The sequence below is a fragment of the Sus scrofa genome, chromosome 1, assembly GCF_000003025.6.
Source record: "Sus scrofa isolate TJ Tabasco breed Duroc chromosome 1, Sscrofa11.1, whole genome shotgun sequence".
In the NCBI taxonomy this organism is placed as follows: Eukaryota; Metazoa; Chordata; class Mammalia; order Artiodactyla; family Suidae; genus Sus; species Sus scrofa.
In genome coordinates, this window is record NC_010443.5 from 224112878 (window position 1) to 224135022 (window position 22145).

The window sequence follows — 22145 nt, forward strand, 5'->3', positions numbered from 1 at the left end:
CTCTGTAAAGTGCGAGAGATACTGGTTTCACTGGGGTTTGGCAAGCCTGAGAACTGAGGGCAGAAGACCTCAAAGTACTGAGAAGGGCTCAGAAGATAGTTCCTTTAACCTAGGATTTAATGTTACAGAGAACTCTTCCTGCTCACAGTTTTTGAGTGTAATTAACCTCATTGAATATTAGTGATTATATTTATTTATTTATTTTTGCTTTTCAAGGCTGCATTTGTGGCATATGGAAGTTCCCAGGCTAGGGGTCAAATTGGAGCTACAGCTGCCTACACCACAGCCACAGCAACACAGGATCTGAGCTCTATCTTTGACCTAAACCAGAGCTCACATCAATGCAGGTTCCTTAAGCCACTGAGCAAGGCCAGGGATCAAACCTGTATCCTCATGGATATTATTCGGGTTCATCACCACTGAACCACAAAGGGAACTCCAAATATTAGTGATTTTATAATTTACTACAAAGTTTTAAAAACCCTTATAAGAATCTAGAAATGTAATAGCAATTAGCTTCCTTTAAAAATATTGCCTATAGTCTGTACCAGGCATACATGACAGAGAAGAAACCGAACTGATGGAAAGTCCTAGGGATCCCAAGTTCGAGAATTATGGGGGACCTAACAGAAAATAATTTAACTTCTCTGGGCTCAAGTTGCTTCATGGTAGAGAGACTGGGATTATTTAGTGGGTTTGTTTGTTTTTTGTGGCTGAACCTGCAGCATATGAAAGTTGTCAGGCTAGGAGTCAAATCTGAACTGCATCTGTGACCTGTGCCACAGCGTGTGGCAACACTGGATACTTAACCCACTGAGAGAGGCCAGGGATCAAACCCACATCCTCACAGAGACTATGCCAGGTTCTTAACCCACTGAGCCACAATAGGAACTCCTATTTAGTATTTTTGAAGCCTCACTGAACAGTAAAATCATTGGGTTAACTTTTAAAACACTGTGGATGACCAGGTTCTAGCCCAAACCAATGAAGGAGACTCTTTGGGAGAGATTCTTGGGCCTGAGTAGTAGCCCCACAGGTTTATTTTGAGCCTCCAGCTAGAGGACCACTGCCCCCGTCCCCCCGCCAGTGCCTTTGGTGATCAAAGTCCTGTGACATCACACTGTACTGTCCAGGTAGTAACACAGATACACAGGTGGGATATGGTTCTTACAGAGCCCAGCACATTTTAATGAATTCCCTTTCTCCAACTCTATCTTCTATCAAACTATGGCAGATTCCACCTCACATTGTATCCAGACCATATTGGCACTGTGAAGACCCAAGTGCTTCATTTTGGGTTGTTTTGAGGGGAAAAATTAATTTTTTTTAATGTTCACACCTAGGGCATATGGAAGTTCTCAGGCCAGGGACTGCATCCAAGCTGCAGCTGTAACCTATATTGCTATTGCAGAACCACCTGATCCTTTTAACCTACTCTTGCTGGGCCGGGGATCAAACCCACACCTCTGCAGCTACCCAAGCCATTGCAGTCAGTTTCTTAATCCACTGCAACAAACAGGAACACTAAGATCTTATTTTTGAAAAAAAAATTAATGAAGGTCAAAATTAATTTGTCCTCTACAATTTTTTGACCACTTTGTTAAAAATCATCAACTTTCGAATATTCTTGTCAGAAGAAGGGGACCAAAGACATATTAAGTTAGTTAAGCTGTTTCACTCAGTCTTTGTCAATAGTTAACTATGCTTCCTTGTCTAAAGACTGGCACTCTTTAACAGACATAGTTTGTGATTTTTCCCTTTGACAAACTGCATACTGGTTTTCTGGAGAGAACAAGAGTCAAGGAAAGCAAAGGTTGGCACAAAATGACTGTCCTTGCTAATAAAAGAAGTCATCTATCCTATGAACAACTAACTCCTCCTTTGTCTAGACAGGAGAATCAGAATAATTCAAGGGTAAGAATCCAAAGTGGACAAAATGCTCATTGTGTCTGGATGAATAGTGGGGGTTCTCACTTGTTAAATTCTGAGTTGCAAAGAAAAAGGAAAATTGTCCTCCTTTGGCAGGTGAGACTCAGAAAGAAAGGTTTCCCCTTGTAGGGACTACTCTGAGACCATCTAGGACAGCCAAGACCTAAGCTCAGTGCCCGCTTCATGGGCATGAGACCAGCCCAGTCACACTGCTCAGAAGCATTTAGGGTTTAATGCTCTGCATGTGCTGTCTTCAATTCTTGACAAGTTTGCCCTTAAATTTATGTTTTGTCGATGAAGTCCGCTGGGACGATGAAGCATGTGCAGAGGGCATGTGCCCAGTTCACACATGGTTCATGGTTTCATGTCCTACATCCAGGGAAGTGATTTTCTTACCCCTGGTGAGGGCCTACATTGTCATTTTGTTATTGATTTTTTGATTGATTTTTTTTCTTTTTAGGGCCTCACCAGCAGCATATAGAGGTTTCTAGGCTAGGGGAGGAATCTGAGCTGCAGCTGCCAGCCTATACCACAGCAATCAATTTGGGATCTGAGCCACGTCTACAACCTACACCACAGTTCATTGCAATGCCAGATCCTTAACCCACTGAGTAAGGCCAGGGATCAAATCCTCATTCTAATGGATACTAGGTGGGTTAATTATTGCTGAGCCATGATGAGAACTCCCTACATTTTCATTTTATACTGGACTCAAGAAATCATGTAGATGACCTAACCTAACCTGACTGACAACAGACAGCTCTGGGTTCAACAGAGCTCTGTGGGGCCTGGGGAGAGCTGTCAAAGTTCAATGTCCTTATGTGTTCACTCTTTTGAAACAGAGTGAAAAATCTAGCTAACTCTCAAGTTTTCCCTCTACTGTTAAATATCATAATATACACATATATTAGCTCTGTGACATGGGGCAAATTACTTATTTTTTCTGGGCCTTCATATATTCTGTCATACAGGACTAATAATACTAATACTATACACATGAAATATGTAAATATATAAGTATTTGGTAAAGGGCTAGACACATAGCAGACATTTAATAAATTTGAATTGCCATTATTATTACAACTGCTAATATTATTTGCTACAGACTCTAAAAGTGGTTATAAAATTTTCTGGTTAATACTTTGAAGAGTACATGTTCTACTAAATTTATTCAGAGTTTCATCTCTATGGTTCTTAGAGTCTCAAATTCCTTAGAAATTTTTAGGAGGGAAAAAAAACTCAGGTAGAAGAAAATTATACAATGAGAAGGAATCTTGGCTTTTTCCATCATAAAAGGCAAACGCCACACCCATACTAGCTGTCTAATTGTTAAGGTCTACAGTGCATAATGTAGACAGGACATCAGGTAACAGTACCTCATCTTCTGTTTTGCTAGAATAAGTGGATGTAGGAAGTTGACTCAATGTGGAAGTCAAAGTGTATAATGTGGTGGTTTATAAGCCACATGTCTCCAGTCCCTGAGGAGCTGGAGTCCACAGTGGTAGCTTCCTAGTAGTGACTGTCACTATGCAGCCTGGTACTCCTGTGAAAATGTGTTAACATATCTTTGGATTCCCAGGAAGCAAAGGCAGCTACTTAACTGTGCCATCACTATGATTTCCATAAATATATTGAGCACGAGCTGAATACCAAGTGATTTTATGTTCTCTCTAATCCTTGTAAAAAACCCATGAGGCAATCATGCCCACTTTATAAATAAGAAATCTTGAGGCTCAGCTAAATTAACTGGTTTATCCAAGACTTTCTGACTAGGCAGAGTGAGAGTGAGGATTTAGATATAGTTCTTTGTACCTCAAGATTATGCATCTTGACTAATACACACAGAAGGGGTAAACAACTAGATCTTACTGTATAGCACAGGGGACTACATTCACTCTTGAGATAAATCAAAATGGAAAATAATATCAAAAAGAATATATATATGTAAATATATATATATATATATAACTGAATCACTTTGCTGTATAGCAGAAGTTAACACAACATTGTAAGTCAACTATATTTAAATTTTAAGATTATGCATCTTATTTTAATTGATTGCAAACTCACTCATGTAACTACATTAAGTGTACCCTTAGAAGTAATAACATAGCAAACATTAATTTAGCTTTAACACCAGGTATTGTTCTGAGCACTTAATATATATTGACTTATTTAATCCTTGCTACAGCCCTAAAAGTAGTAATTACTATCCATACTTTGCAGATGAAGAAACCGAGGGACTGGGAAATTAATTAAACTGGGCCAGTCTACAAACCGGTAAGTAACAGACCAGATTATCAACAAAGCAATCTGGCTTCAGGTTCTGGGTTAATAACTAGGTGAAGGAATCAGAAACTGAATTATTTTAAAGAGTTAACTGAGAAAGTATGATATGACTTTCTAAAATAACATACCAAGACAGCCACCCAAATGTGTGTCCTACAAAGTATTAATCAAAATATTAAAATTTTTTCAGAGTCTGAAGCAAATAATAATAATAATAGTTGTAAAAATAGGAGTTAAAATTAATTTTACATCTATTATATCCTGGCACTGTGCCAGATGACTTACATATGTCATCTCATTGAATATTTATACTGGTAGTATTATTATTCCTAGATAGCAGAATAAACTACTAAGGCATGGAGAATTTAATTAATGTTTCTCATGTCATATAGCAAATATACAATGGCTCTAAGATAAACTTAGACTGTCTGCATCCAGAATCCACATTTCACACTCCCAAACAAGTACTCCATTCTTTCTGAATTTTTAGTAGTGGGAAACTTTATCTTCTGAGAATAGACCTGATTTTTAAAAACTAGTGGAAGCCATGTGTGACTAAGCCCCAAGTTTTTTTCAATTTCAGGTACTTGAGATTAATTTTTGATCAAAAACATCATTTGAAGGAAATACAAAGTGCCTTTCTCTAGTGATCTATAAATTGCCAGAAATCAGTCCCCAAAACACATTCTCTGCACTGGCAGCATGATGGTGATTAGAATATCCCAAGTGATGACTTTGAAAGAATGCTCTTAAGAGCAAACTGATGCACTACATTTGATGGACTCTGCAAGTTAATGAAGGAAATGATTGTTACCCGCTTACCTTAAGCCTCCGGGTTTGTGGCACGATGTTTGGGGGCATCATTCTAGCACCCTGTCAAGTCACGGGGTAAACTACTCTATAATGATTACTGTCCACAAAACCATGGCTTCACCTACAGAATTTTTTCTTATAGGGAGAACATACATGACTTTTAGTGAATACATGGTTCCAGAGGATCCACACTATACATGGTTCAATTCTATACTGTGAATGGGGACACTGCTGAATTGGGGACCCTTAATGATCTTGTGTGGGCACATATGTCCCTTAAGTGGATGAGGAAGTTACTGAATCTCCATTTCCCTTGGTTCTATCCAGGCCAACGCTACCTAACCCTTTCTTTTTTTCCCCAATGCCTTGCTGGGGTTGGCACATAGAATCCTCTTTTTTCCAATATATTGTTCAAAATTAATTTTCTTAGGAAACAACTGTGAGAATAGCTCAGTCAGCCATCCTTGGTGAAGAAAATACTGCAATGGGAGGGGGAAGTAGAGGGAAAAGGAGGGGAGAGGAAAGAGACAAGAAAGGTGGCTTTATTGCACATTTTTAGACTAATGGTGTGAAGCGACTTTCCTGCATTTTGCAATATGGTTCTCTAAGCAAAATTTCCTCTTCAAATTCTGAAAACTCCATGGCATGCTTGAAAACAGCCACCTCCAACTATTCCACCCTCAACCAACTCCCTCTCATCGGTTAGAAGCAAGCTTAATGGAATACAGCATTTCTAGAATTTCCAAAAACACTGGTAGACTTTCTCCTGGCAACATCTGCTAGCCAAGTAGGGAGAGTTCCATGATGAAAGCTGAAATTTAGAAGCGACAACTCTTAGAAGTCAAATTTGTATATTTTTCTAGTTCCTCCTTTCCAAAAAAAAAAATGCTTTTCATATGGAACTTTCCTATTGAGAACATTACTGAACACAGATGCTAACAAAACAAACAAACAAAAACAAAAAACCAAAAAAACCACTCAATTTGGATGGCAAGATCCTCGTTAGATTAGGGAAGGAAATAGTCTAAGATGATCAGTTCTACCTTGAATTGACAAAAATGCTAGTTACCAACAGAACAAAACAGAGACCAAAAAGTAATATATTTTTTTATCAAAGGAGTTAGAAAAATATGTTTTAATGGATGAGACCCAGAAAGTAAAATAATAAACAGTGGATAACTATAGAAAGCTACTTGCTATTATTATTTAAAACTACAGTCACTATATCTGATTTAATACTAATTATTTAAAAAATCCTGAGAGGAAGGTTTTCTTTCCTCCATTTGATAGAGGAAGAGCAAAGATGCTCAGGGGTGATGCCAGCCAGGAACTAGGAGAGCTGGGATTGGGCCCAAAGACTAAATCTGGCTCTTTACCACTCCTTTGCAGGGCTTGAGACAGAATCTGAGAGGTGACTGAATGATTTTCTGATTACCATGGCTTTGTTGGAATGGCCGCCTCCTTGGAACTCAATGGTCCCAAAGGCATCGGTGGGGCTGAGTTGAGTGTGCTTGCTGATGGACCACTTCTCGGACTGGATGTCATTTCGGGAGAGGCGACTTTCATTTTTATCATTCTGAAGAACCGAGATACTGGGAGTGAGGCCAACATGCTGGCCTATTAGACGCCCACAGCAACACCTATAACATAAGAGGTTAAAGTGAACCGCTCATACGAGCCACCACTGGAATACACATCAACAACAATCTGCTAGAGAAATCTACAAGGAGTCAGTTTTCAGACAGAACCCATAACGTGGCTTTAGTGGCAAGAGATGTGCTCAGGATTTACCTGACATATATATTGTTTCTTTTCTGGCCCCTCCTCATTTTTTTGTTAGCTATATAGGCTATAAATTCCTACTGTCCATCTACACTCACCATTTTCACACCTGCCATATTGTTTAGGATTGGATAAGAACAAAAGCCCTGTAGATTTTTCTGCTTCTCACTCCTCTCATCCATCAAATCTTGCACAAAGGACACTGAACAGCTTTGAGGAAAGAATTTTAACATGCACATTTAAATAAGAACTCTTACTCATCTGTGAATCACAACCTAACTTCTTTTCCCAATTGACCTTCACTGTCAAATGTCCAATTCTGAGAATAAAAATCTGAAGCTTAAGTTTTCTTAAAGAAACATAAAAATTATTCACAAGATATCTGAAAACAAAATTCACTTCTTACATCATGAAAATGTCCTTAATACTTTACTACTAGCACTATTATGACTACAAGTAATACGTAACTAACATTTCTTAAATACTAACAATGTGACCTTCATTTTATGGGTAAAATTTTATAGTTTTGAATTTTAGGTCATTTGTTCAAGTTTATACAGCGTTCTACAGTTTATATTTTAAACTACTTCATTATATTGCCTTTTCATAAAGGCATTTCCAGACACTCATGTTTTACTTTATCTCAAATGCTTCCCACTTTATACACTGTTGATCTTCAGGAAGGTAAGTAGAACATTAAAAAATGGGCTTGGATAGGAATCTGAAGGTCTGAAGTCTAATAAGTCATCTGCTAGGAGTATTTCATTTAAAAATCTCTTTTTCTCTATAGGAGGTTATATTGGTAAGAACTAAGCACTTTGATGAAACACTTGAATATCTATATGTATGTACATGTACATACATATCCCATTCTTGTAGACAGTGATGAATTCTATTTCTGATGGTGTAGCTATTATTTTGTACAGGGTCTTAGAGAATGAATTCCAGGCATGGCATATTATGTGGTATGTATACATAAGATTATTTCAAAGATGTCCAGTAACAGTTAAAAAACAATCTTTACTTTGACATTGATTCTCTTGCAATGGATAGGGATTAGGATTGTAGTTTTGTTCCCATAATTGCTACTTAGAGTTCTTCTACATTATAGAGGCAGCAAAATTACCTATGGGGGTCTTTGGTGCTGGGTATGATGTGAACACATTCTCTTTTATAAAACGCTCTTTCTATCCAGGACTTCTGAGCCTGAAAAAAAAAAAAAAAAAAGAAGAAGAAGAAGAAGATTAAAGGTGAATATAACTTTTAAGTATTTTTGACTAGGAAGCAAAATTTCATAATCACTTAATAGACTAGTGTCTCATAAAATGAATTGAAACTAGAGCTACTTCACACATAAATGCTGCATATAACAAAATCAATTACTACCAGAACCTGCTGATTAAGTTATTTAACAGTATAATATGAGAGTTAAAGGAAATGACCATAATAAAAAGTGTTAGCACGTTGGAACCATATACAAATTCATAATGATTTTTGAAGAACAGAAAAATAATGCTATTTACAGAGAAAATGAAAGACACGAAGTAGGATGTTTGTGACCCTTTAGATAACAAATATTCAGTGGTAGGAAAAAATTCATCTAAAAAAGCATAAGGTTTTCAATACTGACACTTCCATTAGACTTTTCCTATAGAAAGCAAGAAAAATAGTGAGGAAATCACATAACTCAAGAACCCTAAACCATCACCATGCTTTTCCTAAAATCCAAATTAGTGATGCTTAAATATGGAGGGAAAAAAGGAAATGGAAACATATGGGAGATAAATATCTTCATCACAGTCCAAAATTTCACAGGTAATACCTTTGGAAGGAAGTAAAATAGCACATTTTTTGGCATCCTACATGCTTTAAGCACAGCAAATACAGCTCCTTAGAATGAACATTATAGAGACTGTCCACCCAGGAGCCTGGCCACTGAGACTGGGTTCCCAGAAGGATAAAGGAAGTTCCAACAGACTGTAGCATCTTTGTTCCAAAGCAGAGTGTCCATCTTTCATCCCGTAACCCTTTTCTTTACTAGCGTTTGAAACAACAGATGAGTGTTCCATGAAATCCGGTAAGCTACTCAGAAGATTCCCTCCCTAAGCGAGGGTTTAAGATAGAAGTTGCTGGAGTAACCTGTAATATTCTTTCCATATGGTATCATCTTCTCTCTAATCCAGCATCAGGACTAAATTCCTACTTTAACAGTTTCCAGGGCCAAAGCGCAACCAAGCTGTTTACTTAGGCTGTAACTACTGTTAACTGTTAGAGGCCCTGGTTTACGGGCTATAATTGATATTGACTTTGCCAGGGACACAAATATCTGTATAAGTTGTGCTCAGGTCTCGTTTGCCCTCAACCCTTGAAACTTAGATCTCTTTCCTCTCTCACAGAGACATCTATGTAAGTATATTGCACGCAAGGCAGTATATGCCTTATACTTGCGACAAAGCACATCTTAAAAGTAGGAACATTGGGATGCTTGAGGGGTACAAAAGACCTGCATCCTGTTTCAGTCATGGTTACAATCAGGTTGCATAATTTATGAGTGTTTATGCATTGTCCACATGAAAAGGAACACCTACCCTCCCTCAGAGATCCCTGGGTTAAGGTGGCCCTCTGCACTCCCACACCACAAAAGTAACACGTGCCGTTCTGCTTGTTGTTTGCACATGGAAAAAGCCCCAATATCTATTCTCAAAGATCTTTCTTCTCAAATACATAGGAAAAGCTAGTGGTTACATCTCTGCAGCAGAAATGAGCTTAGCAGCATAGATAACCAGACTTTATCTTTGTAAAAAGCCTGTTAAGTTAAGCTATTCATAGGTCATGATTTTTCCTAGAAACTGAATACTTTGTTTGATAACATCTCTTGGCAGATAGAAGGTAAAATATTCCTTACTGGACATCTGAAACCAACTTTTCTTACACCTTGGGGAGCAAAAAAGGGAGCGCATTCTTTCCCTTTTTTGTGGCCCACTTTGGCTAGCATTCATAAAGATCTTCTAGTAAAACATCTGGGAATTTCAGGGAGTGCTGATCAATACTCCCTGAGAGAAAGCAGGAATGGCAGTATCATGGATAGAGAATGAGGTTAGCAGTTAGAAAAAGTGGCATGAGTGGGAATCTGAGGCATGGACAAAGTCACCTAGTTTCTTTGATCTTCAGTTTTCCTCATCTAGAAAATGGGCACAACAACAGTGCCTGACACACAGAGTTGTTCTCATTATTTGGGTACCAAGTTTTCACTTCAACAAGACAGACTAGTCCTAGGTTGGTTCTGGTACTAAAAGTTCAGATAAAGGTTGAGACCAGAGTACTATGAAATTGCTATGGCAGATCTCACCTAGATTGATCTCCCTTTGCACTGGGGATGGTACATTCCCAGAAGGCCTGGCTGGCCACAAGCAAAGCATATAGAAGAGTTATTAAATTTCCTTGATCCTTTTCTATAACAGAGGATAATCTTAACCACTCTAAGAGAGAGTTATTGGATTAATCAAAGCAAATGATTCAGGGAAAGCACTGGCACTTAGTAGGATCTCAGTAGGTAATAACAAGCCTTAACCTTTACTAAGCATTCATCAGATGCATGGAATTGTACCATGTCTGTCTTATCTTCATGGATCCTGATAAGAACCCTGTGAGGGAAATACTACTGTTATATCCATTTCACCAATGAAGAAATTGAGTCAGAGATGCACCAAATAAGAAAGCAGACTTTGAACTTGAGCAGGCTGACTCCAGAGTACACACTCTCACCCATTCTGCTAAACTGGCTCTCCAAATGAGAGGTTACTGGCATTAAATACCCTAGATCTGGGCCATGCCATCTGGGCATGTCTGGGAGTGCCTTTTAGAGACACGTCTGAGAACTAGCTCATACTTGCACCTCTCCCCTCCTCTGCCAGTCCCCACAAGTGGAGTATTGAATACTCAGCTATCTGTTCTTCCTCTCTCCTTGGGATCAAGGAGTGAGATGGGACAACGAGAAGACGCTAGAATATGAGACAGAAGTAAAAGAAGGGGGAATCATTATAACAAAGACGTGTAATCACACAGGACTTCCAACCCAAGAATGTGGGGACCACGACAAACAGATTAGACTTTTCAAGAGCACCTCCATTATTTTTTCTCACTCATAGATCCCAGTTTCTACTTGGAAGACCCTGGAAGTTTCATTTGGATGGCATGCAGTAAGAATGACTACATATGGATTGTCAAATTTTTGTTGGTCTTTAAGTCTAGAATAATTTGACTTAGTGCAGTTTAGCAACGTATTTATTTTCTCAAAGATAAAAAGCTACCTCATTGCCAGCAAAGGGTCTGAAGATCAGTTTCTGTTTTATTATGAGCAAACTAACCATTTGCCTTCAAAGACATTGAAAACTGGTAGGGGGAAAAAGAAATGTAATGTAAAAATTTTTTTTTCATTATTCATAATTGAATTGGATTCTCTTTTTTTTAAGAAGAAAAGCATAACACATGACAGGAAGAGTGTATGTATAGCACATGAATTAGGAATTCTACCAGATATCATGCACAATTTGCTGTATTGTGGGCTTTGTTTTATGCACTTTTATTCAGTCCTCAGTGTGGACAGATATTAGATTTTTAAAATCATTTTCCTGGAGAGGGCATATTTGATGTATAATCATGATTTAACTTGTTCCCTAAACTAATTCCCCTTTCTTTTGTTCAAAGGCTTTGGACTGCTCTGCGTGAAGTTTTATCCTTGGCTGCAACATCCAACTAAGTTAGCTCAGAACGGCTACCCTTGTTGTTAGAAAGCATAAAACAGTTTTGACATGCCATGTTTCTAGCTGACCCTTTAATTCTCTTCTAACACAAAACTTCGACAGTGTGCCCTCAGATCTCTTCATTTTAAATATGCTGGGGAGGTCTCATGTACTCTTAGAAAAGATGGCTTCTATCAACCCTTAGAAAACAGCCTTTGAAAGGCAGAACGGTCACTTTGCCATGACTGAGTCTGCGAAGGGCTATTCTCTTCCTTGTCTTTCTGCATTATCAGTCATGTGTAATGTGTAATGGGGAAGTGTTTTTCAAAGGCTAATAATTAAAGGACCTCTTATTCAAAATAAAAATGAGGACATTCACATTTTTAACAAAGTATAATAAGTGCCCTTAAAGAATAATGTATGTATTTTGAAAGTCAAATGTACAGTCATTAAGCATCAAAATGACAAAAACCCAAAATGCTATAAATATGGCCTTCAAAAGAAAAAAAATTACGTTGTTTCACTAACCAGGTTTCACATTTATTTTTTTCACAAAGACTCTGCTACAAACATTAGTCCCTTAAACTTCTTTGACTCGCCCACTCCCCAGGAGCTCCAGAACTAAGACCTTCTCCAGGCAGGAATGATTTACAAGTACTTACATAGAGTATGCATTAAATCTGTCTCCAGAAAGCCTTGGATATTGCTGTTGAAATCCACCCTTCAGCAGGGCAACTTAACAGTAGGACAACAACCCAGACCAGTTCTTGCAAGATTAGAAGAGTCCACTAACTTTATAGGAACAAATTACAAGCAAAATTTACCACATTCCTCATTTGGAGACTCTTCGGGTTTTGAATGTACATTCTGCCCCAATCAGAACAAAACACCAAAGACCCCAAGATCCTGGATGCCTATGACCATTTTTGCCTTTTGCTTTCCCTCAACATCTCTCTGGCATTCCTTGGGTCTTCCTCTAGGTCCTCAGATCCAATATTGGAAAGGTGAACAAGAGGAAAATGAGCTGAAATCATTTTACCTGAGCACTGACTCTGGGCAGTGGCAAAGGCAGTCCCACGAGCAGCTCCTGTTGCTTTCATTTTGCTGTGTCTGGGGCTGGTCATCCCGTTAATAATGCTCTTATGACCGCCCACTGGAAAAAAAAGTCTCTCACCCGGCTCTTCCCCCAAGAGACGTTTCAAGTAAGCAATGAACTTGGGCAGATTAGCCCCTTGGAATGTGCTGCTTTGGGATTAGCCTCACTAAGAGTCCCATGGACATTCCCTCGCAGCCTTCAAACACTGCTTGATTTGAACATCTAATCTGACGCCAGAAGAAAAACAAATCCCCGGAGAGATCGGATTTAACTGGCACAAGTCCTGACAGGCTCTCCCCCCTCTTCTTTTTCCATTTTCAGAGAGAAGGCTTGTGAAAGTGTGATAAGGTGTTCTGAGTTCTGAAAAGTTCAACTTTGGAAAGCAAATCCTTCTAAAGAAACAGTATATTAATGCTCTGAGTGGTTTGAACACACAAGTGGCATTGTTCATTCCTCCCTGAAGAATGGAGTGATAGCATTTCTTTAAAGAGGAACTGCTAAAAACTCTGCATGTTTCCAAAGACAAGTTGGGTAAAAATGTGAGCCCAAGGAGAATAAAGCTTGGGTTCGTCAGTGACATTCCACTTCTGAAATGTCAATAAATAATAATCACAAAATTTGTCTGATCACAAGTCTTGTCCTGCAGCCCCTCCCCCATGACTGTGTGTGTGACTAGAAACCTACACTCCCCTGTTTCCCTATTTAAAAAAAGATGAGCTGGGACTATTACAGCACTTGGATGCAGGCTGGAAGCAGTCACACTGTGGCATGTTTATTGGGGGGCAACTCAGAGGTTCTGGCTCACACAAAAGGGTTCTTTCAAATATCTTCTGAGAGTAAAATGTTCAGATAATGCTGTTCTTAATCAGATAAGTGAACAAACTGGAGAAAGCCCACATTTTAACAAGGCAAAAATACTTGAAAAAAGTGAACGTGAGAGCACTTCATCTCTAAAGGATTTACCCTTCCCTCAGACAGGAGTCAGAGCTGAGAGCTGCGTTCACCATCAACCCTGTGGGCTATGAATCTCTGAGGGCGGTGCCCCTTGAACTTCATTTTCTCATAATCTCCTCTTAAAGCGCCTAGTGTGTGCTACGTGGACACTCCCTGAGAGGCACAGTGTGAACTGCATAATTCTAACTTGGATCAGGTCCAGAGGCAAGGCTTCTCCTTGCCTCTCTGATGTTTCCAGGATTGATCTCCTCCAAACTCCCCCATCTTCTGGTCTCTCACTTACCATGGTTTCCCCAGGGATAAGGGAAGCAAAACGAAGTGACTTTCGTTTGAGGAAAATTACAATGAGCAAAATGCAAGTGGGACATCAGACTGAGCAGAGCATTAAACATGAAAGGGAGAAGTCCCTTTGTCTTCAAGAGTTGGCTATAGAAAAATATGTAGTGACGGCCTCAATAATGTGCATACCCTTCTTCCTATGCAGCTGTAACACTCCTATGCATTTATTCTTAGGAACTCAGCGGAGATGTGAGCATACAGAGATGTTCATTGCAGTAGTTCTTATAATACAGATAAACTGGAAACAAATTAAAAGTCCATTAATGGGCAGCTAATTAAACTACAGTTGCTGCCATTTGATGATCACAGTCAGGGTTCAGAAGACTAATTACATAGAAAAATACAAATTTTCACATTGTTATGTGAGAAAAGAAGGACATAGACTAGTAAGTAAAGGAAAGATACAGAGATGATGGAGAGTATGCTAAAATAGAATCTGTGACCAATTTTTACTTTCTTTCTTTTGCTTTTTGATATTTTCTGAAGTTTTCTCTCATAACCATCTGTTTGTAGTCATGAAATATTCTATGTGGTCAGAAGGTTTCCAGATTTCTTCCAACTGTTAAGCTTGACCTTCTGATAATGGAAAGTCATTGGAAAAGTGTAGTTCAGGAAGTGACTTAGGAAGGGTTCAGTTAAAAGAGAGGGCTCAGTGGGGAGTATTTGGGGTGATATTCAGGGTGAGTTTCTGGGATATAAAGGTGAGAGCTGGGGGAAGAGATAAGGAAGTAGCAAAAGGAAAGGAAAAGGGGAGGAGGAGAAGGAGGAAGAGGAGGTAGGTTGGCTGGCAGGCAAGTATCTGAGAGACACTGACCTAGTAGCTGGTTAATCCTCCTGATGTAAGAAATATTTTAAAATTTCAGTTTTCTCACCTTCCTTCTTCACTAGATACAACTTCAATTCTCCTCCTGACTTACTTTAATCTTGAGTTCAATCAAATCTAAACTGAGTCTTCTAAATATTGCCCATGTATTTTTTTTAATTCCTCTCTTAGTCTTACTCATTTTTTTGGTTTTGTTTTCCTTTTTGCTTTTTTTTTTTTTTATTCCCTAGAGGGAAATATTTGCTAGGGACAAACATGTGAAGTACCTTCCATGAACTTAACACCAAAGACAAAAAATAGTGTCACCAGAACCCTGAGCATTTGGTCTAAGTGAACAAGGAAGCCCCAGGTAAAGTCAGCACAGCATTTCCTTCATATGAGGTCACAGATGATATTCAAGGACCCTTTGATTTGAGAAGCTAATTAGTTCCAAAGAGACTTGAAGCTCTGGGCCACACTGTCCATATGGATCTTTTAAAAATCTGGTGCATTACCCAACAATGCAACTCTAACTCCTGGCAGGAAATATGACCAGCCTGTTTCAGATATAGTTTAGAGAAAACATAATTTGAATACTAAGAAGAGGAAACCACAAGTGTAATGTGCACTGTGGTTATTCTTCACAGGTTAACTCCTGTCTTTATGTAATGGCAGAGTATCTTATTCTCCCAATTCATCATTAAAGAAAAAAAAATCACACTCAAATAGAATATACTCAAAAGTTTCCACTGGTATATAATTCAATTTGAAAAATGAAATCAGATTTACATAAGCAGAAACTAAATTTTGACATGGATGAATCGTATTTTATTTTTAATAAGATGCCCAGTATATGCCTTTCTGTGATGTCCACCTTTAACCACAACAATGGCAAAAACCGAGTGTGATATAGAGCAGGGGTCAGCAAACATTTTTTGTAAAGGGCCAGATGGCAAATAATTTAGGCTTTTTGTGGGTCAACCGGTTTCTGCCACAACATTCAACTCTGCTGTTGTAGCACAAAAACACTCAGGCTAGACATAAACAAATGAATGTGGCTGCATTCTAATACAACAGGCAGTGGGCAACAACTTGTATGTACTGCTGGGCCCTTGCTAGAGAGGAAGGGGTTCTGTCTGAAGGGGCAGTGGGGGCTGGAGAGGAGATGATGGTCCTGAGAATCAGGCTTCCATGGAACCACAGTTAGCTTGTCTTGGCTCTTCCTCAAGTATGTAGGACAACAAATTCTCAGGTGTCTTTGCTTCTGTTGTTCCCTCCACCTGGAACTTCCATACTCAGATCTCCCACAACAACTTGCTCTGTCAGCACATCAGGATCACTGAGAGGCCTGGACCTCTATCTAAAGGCAGACCTGAGTCATTCTCTATTTCATACTTTTCCTCTGTTTTCTTCACAGCCCTTCATATTACCTGCCCTTATGCCATGTCTCTGTATTTGTTTTTTTATCTGCATCACCCACTAGTATGTACGTTCCTGAGGGCAATGATCTTATTTTGTTACTACTTTCACCTCAGCATCTGGGATTATGTTTGAGACATGGTTGGTATACGCAGATGACTGAGGTACAACATGTGATTTTCTTGTACATCAATTCCTCACCTGTAAGATGAGGACATCAGGAGGGACCTGTGTTTCTAAAAGTGGTACCTGGATGCATTTGTCTTTAACAGTTGGGTTTATAATATTTGATATATTAATTAAATTAATATATAATATTTAAGCAATGGCTAAACCTGCAATTTAACAAATAGTATTGCCTAAGGACATACATTTTCTTTTCTTTTTCTTTTTTTTTTTTCTTTTTTCTTTTTAGGGCTGCACCCACGGCATATGGAAGTTCACAGACTAGAGATGAAATTGGAGCTACAACTCCCAGCCTATACAACAGCCATAGCAACGCAGGATCCCTGACCCACCGAGTGAGGCCAGGGATTGAATCCATGTCCTCATGGATACTGTTCGGGTCCATTTCTGCTGCACCACAACAGGAACCCCAGAACATATATTTTCTTTTTGGAGTTATTAAAAAATGAGTCCATCAAAATTTAATAAATTAGATTAAAATGATTAAACTCATTTGTAGATAAAAGTTTTGATGATATCACAAAAGCAACTAAAGCTTGGGAAACATAGGACCAATTCCTCTTAAATGACTCTTTGGCTCCTTGTTTTTATTCTAACGCATGAAATTATTGTTTTCCAGTATTCAGAGGTGCCTTTGACCTATAAAGTAAAACAATGCCAGAGGAACATGGCAAAGCCAGATGCCTCTAGAGCATGATACCACCAACACATTTTTCCTAATATAATCAATCAGGACATTCCCTGATCAGTACCCTTCTTTGGCTTCCCATCCCCAACAAGATCAGATCAGTTCAGTATATAAAAACTTTTAGAATCTGCCCCGAAACTATCTTTTCAAATCTCTCAATTTCCCTCCAAATCTTTAAATACATTATGCTCTGGTAAACTAGATCATTGACTGTTCGGCTAATGGACAATGCTGAACCACACTTCTCAGGCTTTGAATGTGCTGCTCCATTCACCTAGAATGCCAGGTCCTTCATTCCATACTTAGCAAACACCTGTTCATTCTTCCAAACTCTACACGAAATGACTGTTCATTCTTCTAAACTCTTTGCTTCTGTACTTAGCAAATATCTGCTCATTCTTCCAAACTCTACACAGAAACTTGGCTGGCCACTGCCAGATAGAATGAATCACCACATAACTGAACCACTTCCATAACTTGCTCACACTTTCATCAGGAGAAAAGTCATATATTTGTACAACTATTTGTTTTCATTTCAGGATTTATAATCACTTACAGCCAATTTTTGCTTCAAATAAATACATAGTATTATGGGTCTATCGTGGTATAACTAGAGTTTTGTAGCCTTGCCTAGGACACTACCCTTCTTTCTCCTATTTTTAACATTATTTCTATAGAAATATCAATTCTAATTCCCAATTAGTCATCTTTAGGGAATAATTATTTGTGGGTTATTTATTTTAAATTATTTTAATTACTATAATTAATATATAAATTATTACACAAATTATTTGTACTAAAATTCTCTTTATAGCCTCTAAATTAAATCATATACACCTCAACATAAAGTTAAATTAGATTATATTTTTATCACAACTGGCAAAAATTTAATAAATTATGCTTTACTATTATAACTGAAACCCTTTTATCAATAGGTCATGCTATGTAAATTATACTTAAATAAATGCAGAATTTTATGTAGCTGTACTATGAATATATATGAATGTTCATCTCATATTCATAAACAATTTCAAAAATATATTTCCATGTTTCTTCGGAAAATTGTTTCTTCATTATTCTTCATTTATAAAGTATTCTACAATTCACAAATGCTTTCCCCACAGTATTTTATGCAATATTTACAATAACTCTCTAAGGTAGATATCATAAAATTCCATTACGCAAATTAAAAGCTGTGGCTCACAGAGGTTTAGCCTCATTCCTAAGGTGTACATCAGCTATTGGCTTAGCATGATGGAGCCAAAGCCCTTGTGCTTCCACAGGGTAAAAAGAACTCTGCATCCTTTATATATATATATATATATATATATATATATATATTTATATATATATTTTTTTTTTTTTTTTTTTTTTTTTTTTTTTTTTTTTTTTTTTATTTATATATATATATATATATATATATATTTGTCTTTTTGCCATTTCTTGGGCCGCTCCCATGGCATATGGAGATTCCCAGGCTAGGGGTCCAATTGGAGCTGTAGCTACCGGTCTACACCAGGGCCACAGCAACACAGGATCCAAGCGGCATCTGCAACCTACACCACAGCTCACGGCAACGCTGGATCCTTAACCCCCTGAGCAAGGCCAGGGATCGAACCTGCAACCTCCTGGTTCCTAGTCGGATTCGTTAACCACTGAGCCATGACGGGAACTCCATCCTTTATATGTTGTGACTGATTTTAGGGATGCTGAGAAGCTGAGTGATCATTTTCTTCTTTGTGATGGGAAAAGTGTATTTTAATCACTTCATCTTAATTAAAATATATACATTGCATCAAGACTAAAAGATTGCTGAAAAATTGAAATGAGGATGTAGGATTCTATGTCAAAGTATCCCACTTATGACTAAGCATTAGCCATCTGTTTGAATATAACAGCTGTTTCCATCCATGGTGATAAAAAAATCTTAAAACCCCACACATACTTTTAGCGACTTTACAGTGGAGCCAGTTCTATAAAACTGGTGTACATCTTCAGACAATAATAATAGGATACATTTCACCCAGAGAAGGAGGAAACGAAAGACAAAATTATGACTAACAAAACTATGTGACTGAGGTTTGACATATTCAAGAGCCAGGAAGTTTAACACGATGGATGATTTGTTAGAAAGCAACGTTAGTGTGCCCGAGTCAGTGCATAAGTCACTGGCAGGGTTTGCTATGTTCCTGGAGGCTGCATGCATGGGAAATACAACTTTGTTTTTTTTTTTAAGTAAATGCAGAGCTGGGGCGATGTAATGTCATCCTTTAAGTCCTTAATTCTCTTTAGCTTTCCCAGGTCATTCCTATACCATTCTGATTTTGTCAGGAATCAAAGAAATGTGACAAGTCATGAAATTGGAACATTTTATGTCATGAAGAAATGTGGAATTTTTGTGACAAATAAAATTATAAATTCAGAAGCTATTTAAAAAAATTTTTTTTGCCTTTTTTTCCCTAGATGGATGAAGACACTGAAAAGAGGGTGATGATAAATCACTGTACTTATATTTGTAGTAGAGGATTAACTACTCACAAAATCAATCCCTCTCTCAGTCTCTCTTCCTTTTGCTATCCTCTCTCACCACCCCCCTCATTTTTATTATTTTTAGATTTTTTTTAATATCAGTCCTAACTACCTTAAGTATTTGGGGTAAAGAAACAGATTCATCTCAATCAATGAGAGATCCCAATTCTCAGTTCAAACTCTTGCCTCACAAGGTACAGACTTATATTTGGCTGCAGGGCTTTATTTCTGAAACTTTGAGTTTTGTTATCTATTCAAAGCTGAGGTGAAGCAGAGCCTAGTGGAAGCAGGACTAACTAGAATTCTTGAGATATGCACCCTTGCCATATCTTGTTGATAACTAGCCATGTGAACTTGGGGCAGTGACTTAGTCTTGGTGATCTTCTAGGTCAACCCCAATTCTTAGAGCTGAGGATTCTAGGAATCAGAACCTGACAATTTTGTCATTAGTCTCTCATTAATGTGTACAGCATAGGTACAGAGGTTTTTTTTTTTTTTTTTTTAAATAAGAGGGTTTTTGTAAATTTCGATTTTTACAAATTCATGGAAACACTATTCGTTTGAAAACAAACAGAAATGTAGCAGAGCACACAGTTTTGTGCTTACTGAGCACAAAGTACATAAGCAGATTTGAATTAATAAATAATCCCTGAAAGAATTCTCCACAGACTCAACCATTCTTAAGAATGCCCCCCTGATTTAGCAGTCTGGCATGCACGTAAAGTCCTAATTCTGTTTCAATAAGACTTCAAATGTGAATAAGACATTATTGCAATTAGTTAATAACTTGACATTTCTAGTTATGCCATTGAGTTTTCAAGACCAGAACTTAGTGTTCTCTTGCCCTCATTCCCAACCAAAGGACAAATCAAATCTTGATATCACTGAGGTCAGAATATGCAGAGTTTGCCCATATTTTTTTTAACCCAACAATTAAGAATTATACTGGTGAAACTGAGGCCAAATCAATAATACAATTTTTATCATCAGAAGTAAGTTACAATCAGTTAAATTGAGCAATATAACTGTAAAGCTAGTCCTATTACTCTCTGGAAATGAAAAATATTAGCATAAATGTATTTCTGACAGTCAACTTTGTCAAATTACTAGATTGTTAGGTAGAAAATAAAGCCATCCCCATAAATTCAGCCTCTGGTTATGTTATACTAATATGACAGTTTTAAAGTGGTTCAAGGTTATTAGGCTTAGCTTCCATATATTGTCAGTGCATTTCCTTATACAGTCCCTACCAAAGCCTGTATCCTTTTATTTATTCTTAGTATCTTAATATTAAAATTTTCTGTGGATGATACTAATACATTTATTTGCTTTCTCTAAATGTGTTAAGTTTGACATACATAGAAAGGAACAAAAATTCAAAAGTAGGTGTAAAAAATATTACTAGGTCATGCAGAAATATAGATTTAGTCTTCAATTTGTATTCTATTGGATGACAATGTGATTTTTCTCTTCTCTGTTTTCTTACCACCTTACCCTTACCCTAATGTAGAGAGTTCCATTCTTTGGATATTTGATGCCAAAATTAATTTCTGATAGCAAAATTCTTCTGAAAGAAGCTATACGATAAAGCTATTTTTAAAAATGGACTGCATTGGCTTCCCAGTTGGTCCCTTTAACTTTTTCTCCACTCAGGATCAAGAGTGATCATTCTTTCCTCTTACTTGACAGACTTTATTTCTTAGAAAATTTTAGTTCTAACGAAAACTGACCAGAAGTATAGAGAGTTCCCAAATACTCTCTCCTGCCACTTCTCCCCATGGTCTCCCAGATTATTTAATATCTTATAGAACAGATGTGCTACATTTGTTCCAGTTGATGAACTGATATTGATACACTTTGACTAAAATCACGGTTTACATCAGGGTTCATTCTTTGTGAGCCCACAATTCTATGGATTTTGCCAAATGTATAATGATCATATACCCATCATCCCAGTGTCATATAGAATAGTTTTACTGATGATCCATTTAAAATGAAGTATTAGTTCATGGCATTCCATCTCCCTTATGCCTCTAATCATTCAGTGACTTCCTGTGACTTCTAAAATAAAATCTAGATTCTTTAACAGGTCCCTCATGTCTCTAGATGTTACCTAGTCACATCCCAACTCAGTACCCCAAGTCATAACAACCTTATTTCAGATCTGCAACTGCTCCATATAAAAAAGAAGGAATAATAAAAGTGTCATGATAGAAGTTAGCCTTTAACTTGAATACTACATTTGAGGGGATACAAACAAATAATATACATGATCTGGGTGGAGGGGGCTGTCAATGATGTGACATCCACATTTCAAATGTAAATTTTCATAAGTAGAAATTCTCCACAGATTTTTTAAATTTGATAATGTGATTTATTCTAAGATTCCTATCTGGCACAAGTGTGATAAGAATTTTGGAAGTACTCTCATTAGTAAAGACACTGATCACTGGAAAATTATGGAGCAGAGACTGAGTATCCAGATTCATCTACTAATTTAAACTCCACACCCTAAGTTTGTAAGAGACCTTAAGTCCTTTCTCCAATATTTAGTAGACATACAGAAGGCCAACAACC

General features: G+C 37.7%; 1 protein-coding gene across 1 annotated transcript in view; it reads right to left on the reverse strand.

Annotated features, from left to right (window-relative positions):
- TRPM3 (transient receptor potential cation channel subfamily M member 3) overlaps positions 1–22145 on the reverse strand; it is an 849162-nt gene that overhangs the window by 279615 nt on the left and 547402 nt on the right. The window contains 2 exon segments of the mRNA XM_021074417.1: positions 6467–6671; positions 7940–8019. Of these exon segments, the coding sequence (XP_020930076.1) occupies positions 6467–6671; positions 7940–8019 (285 nt within the window).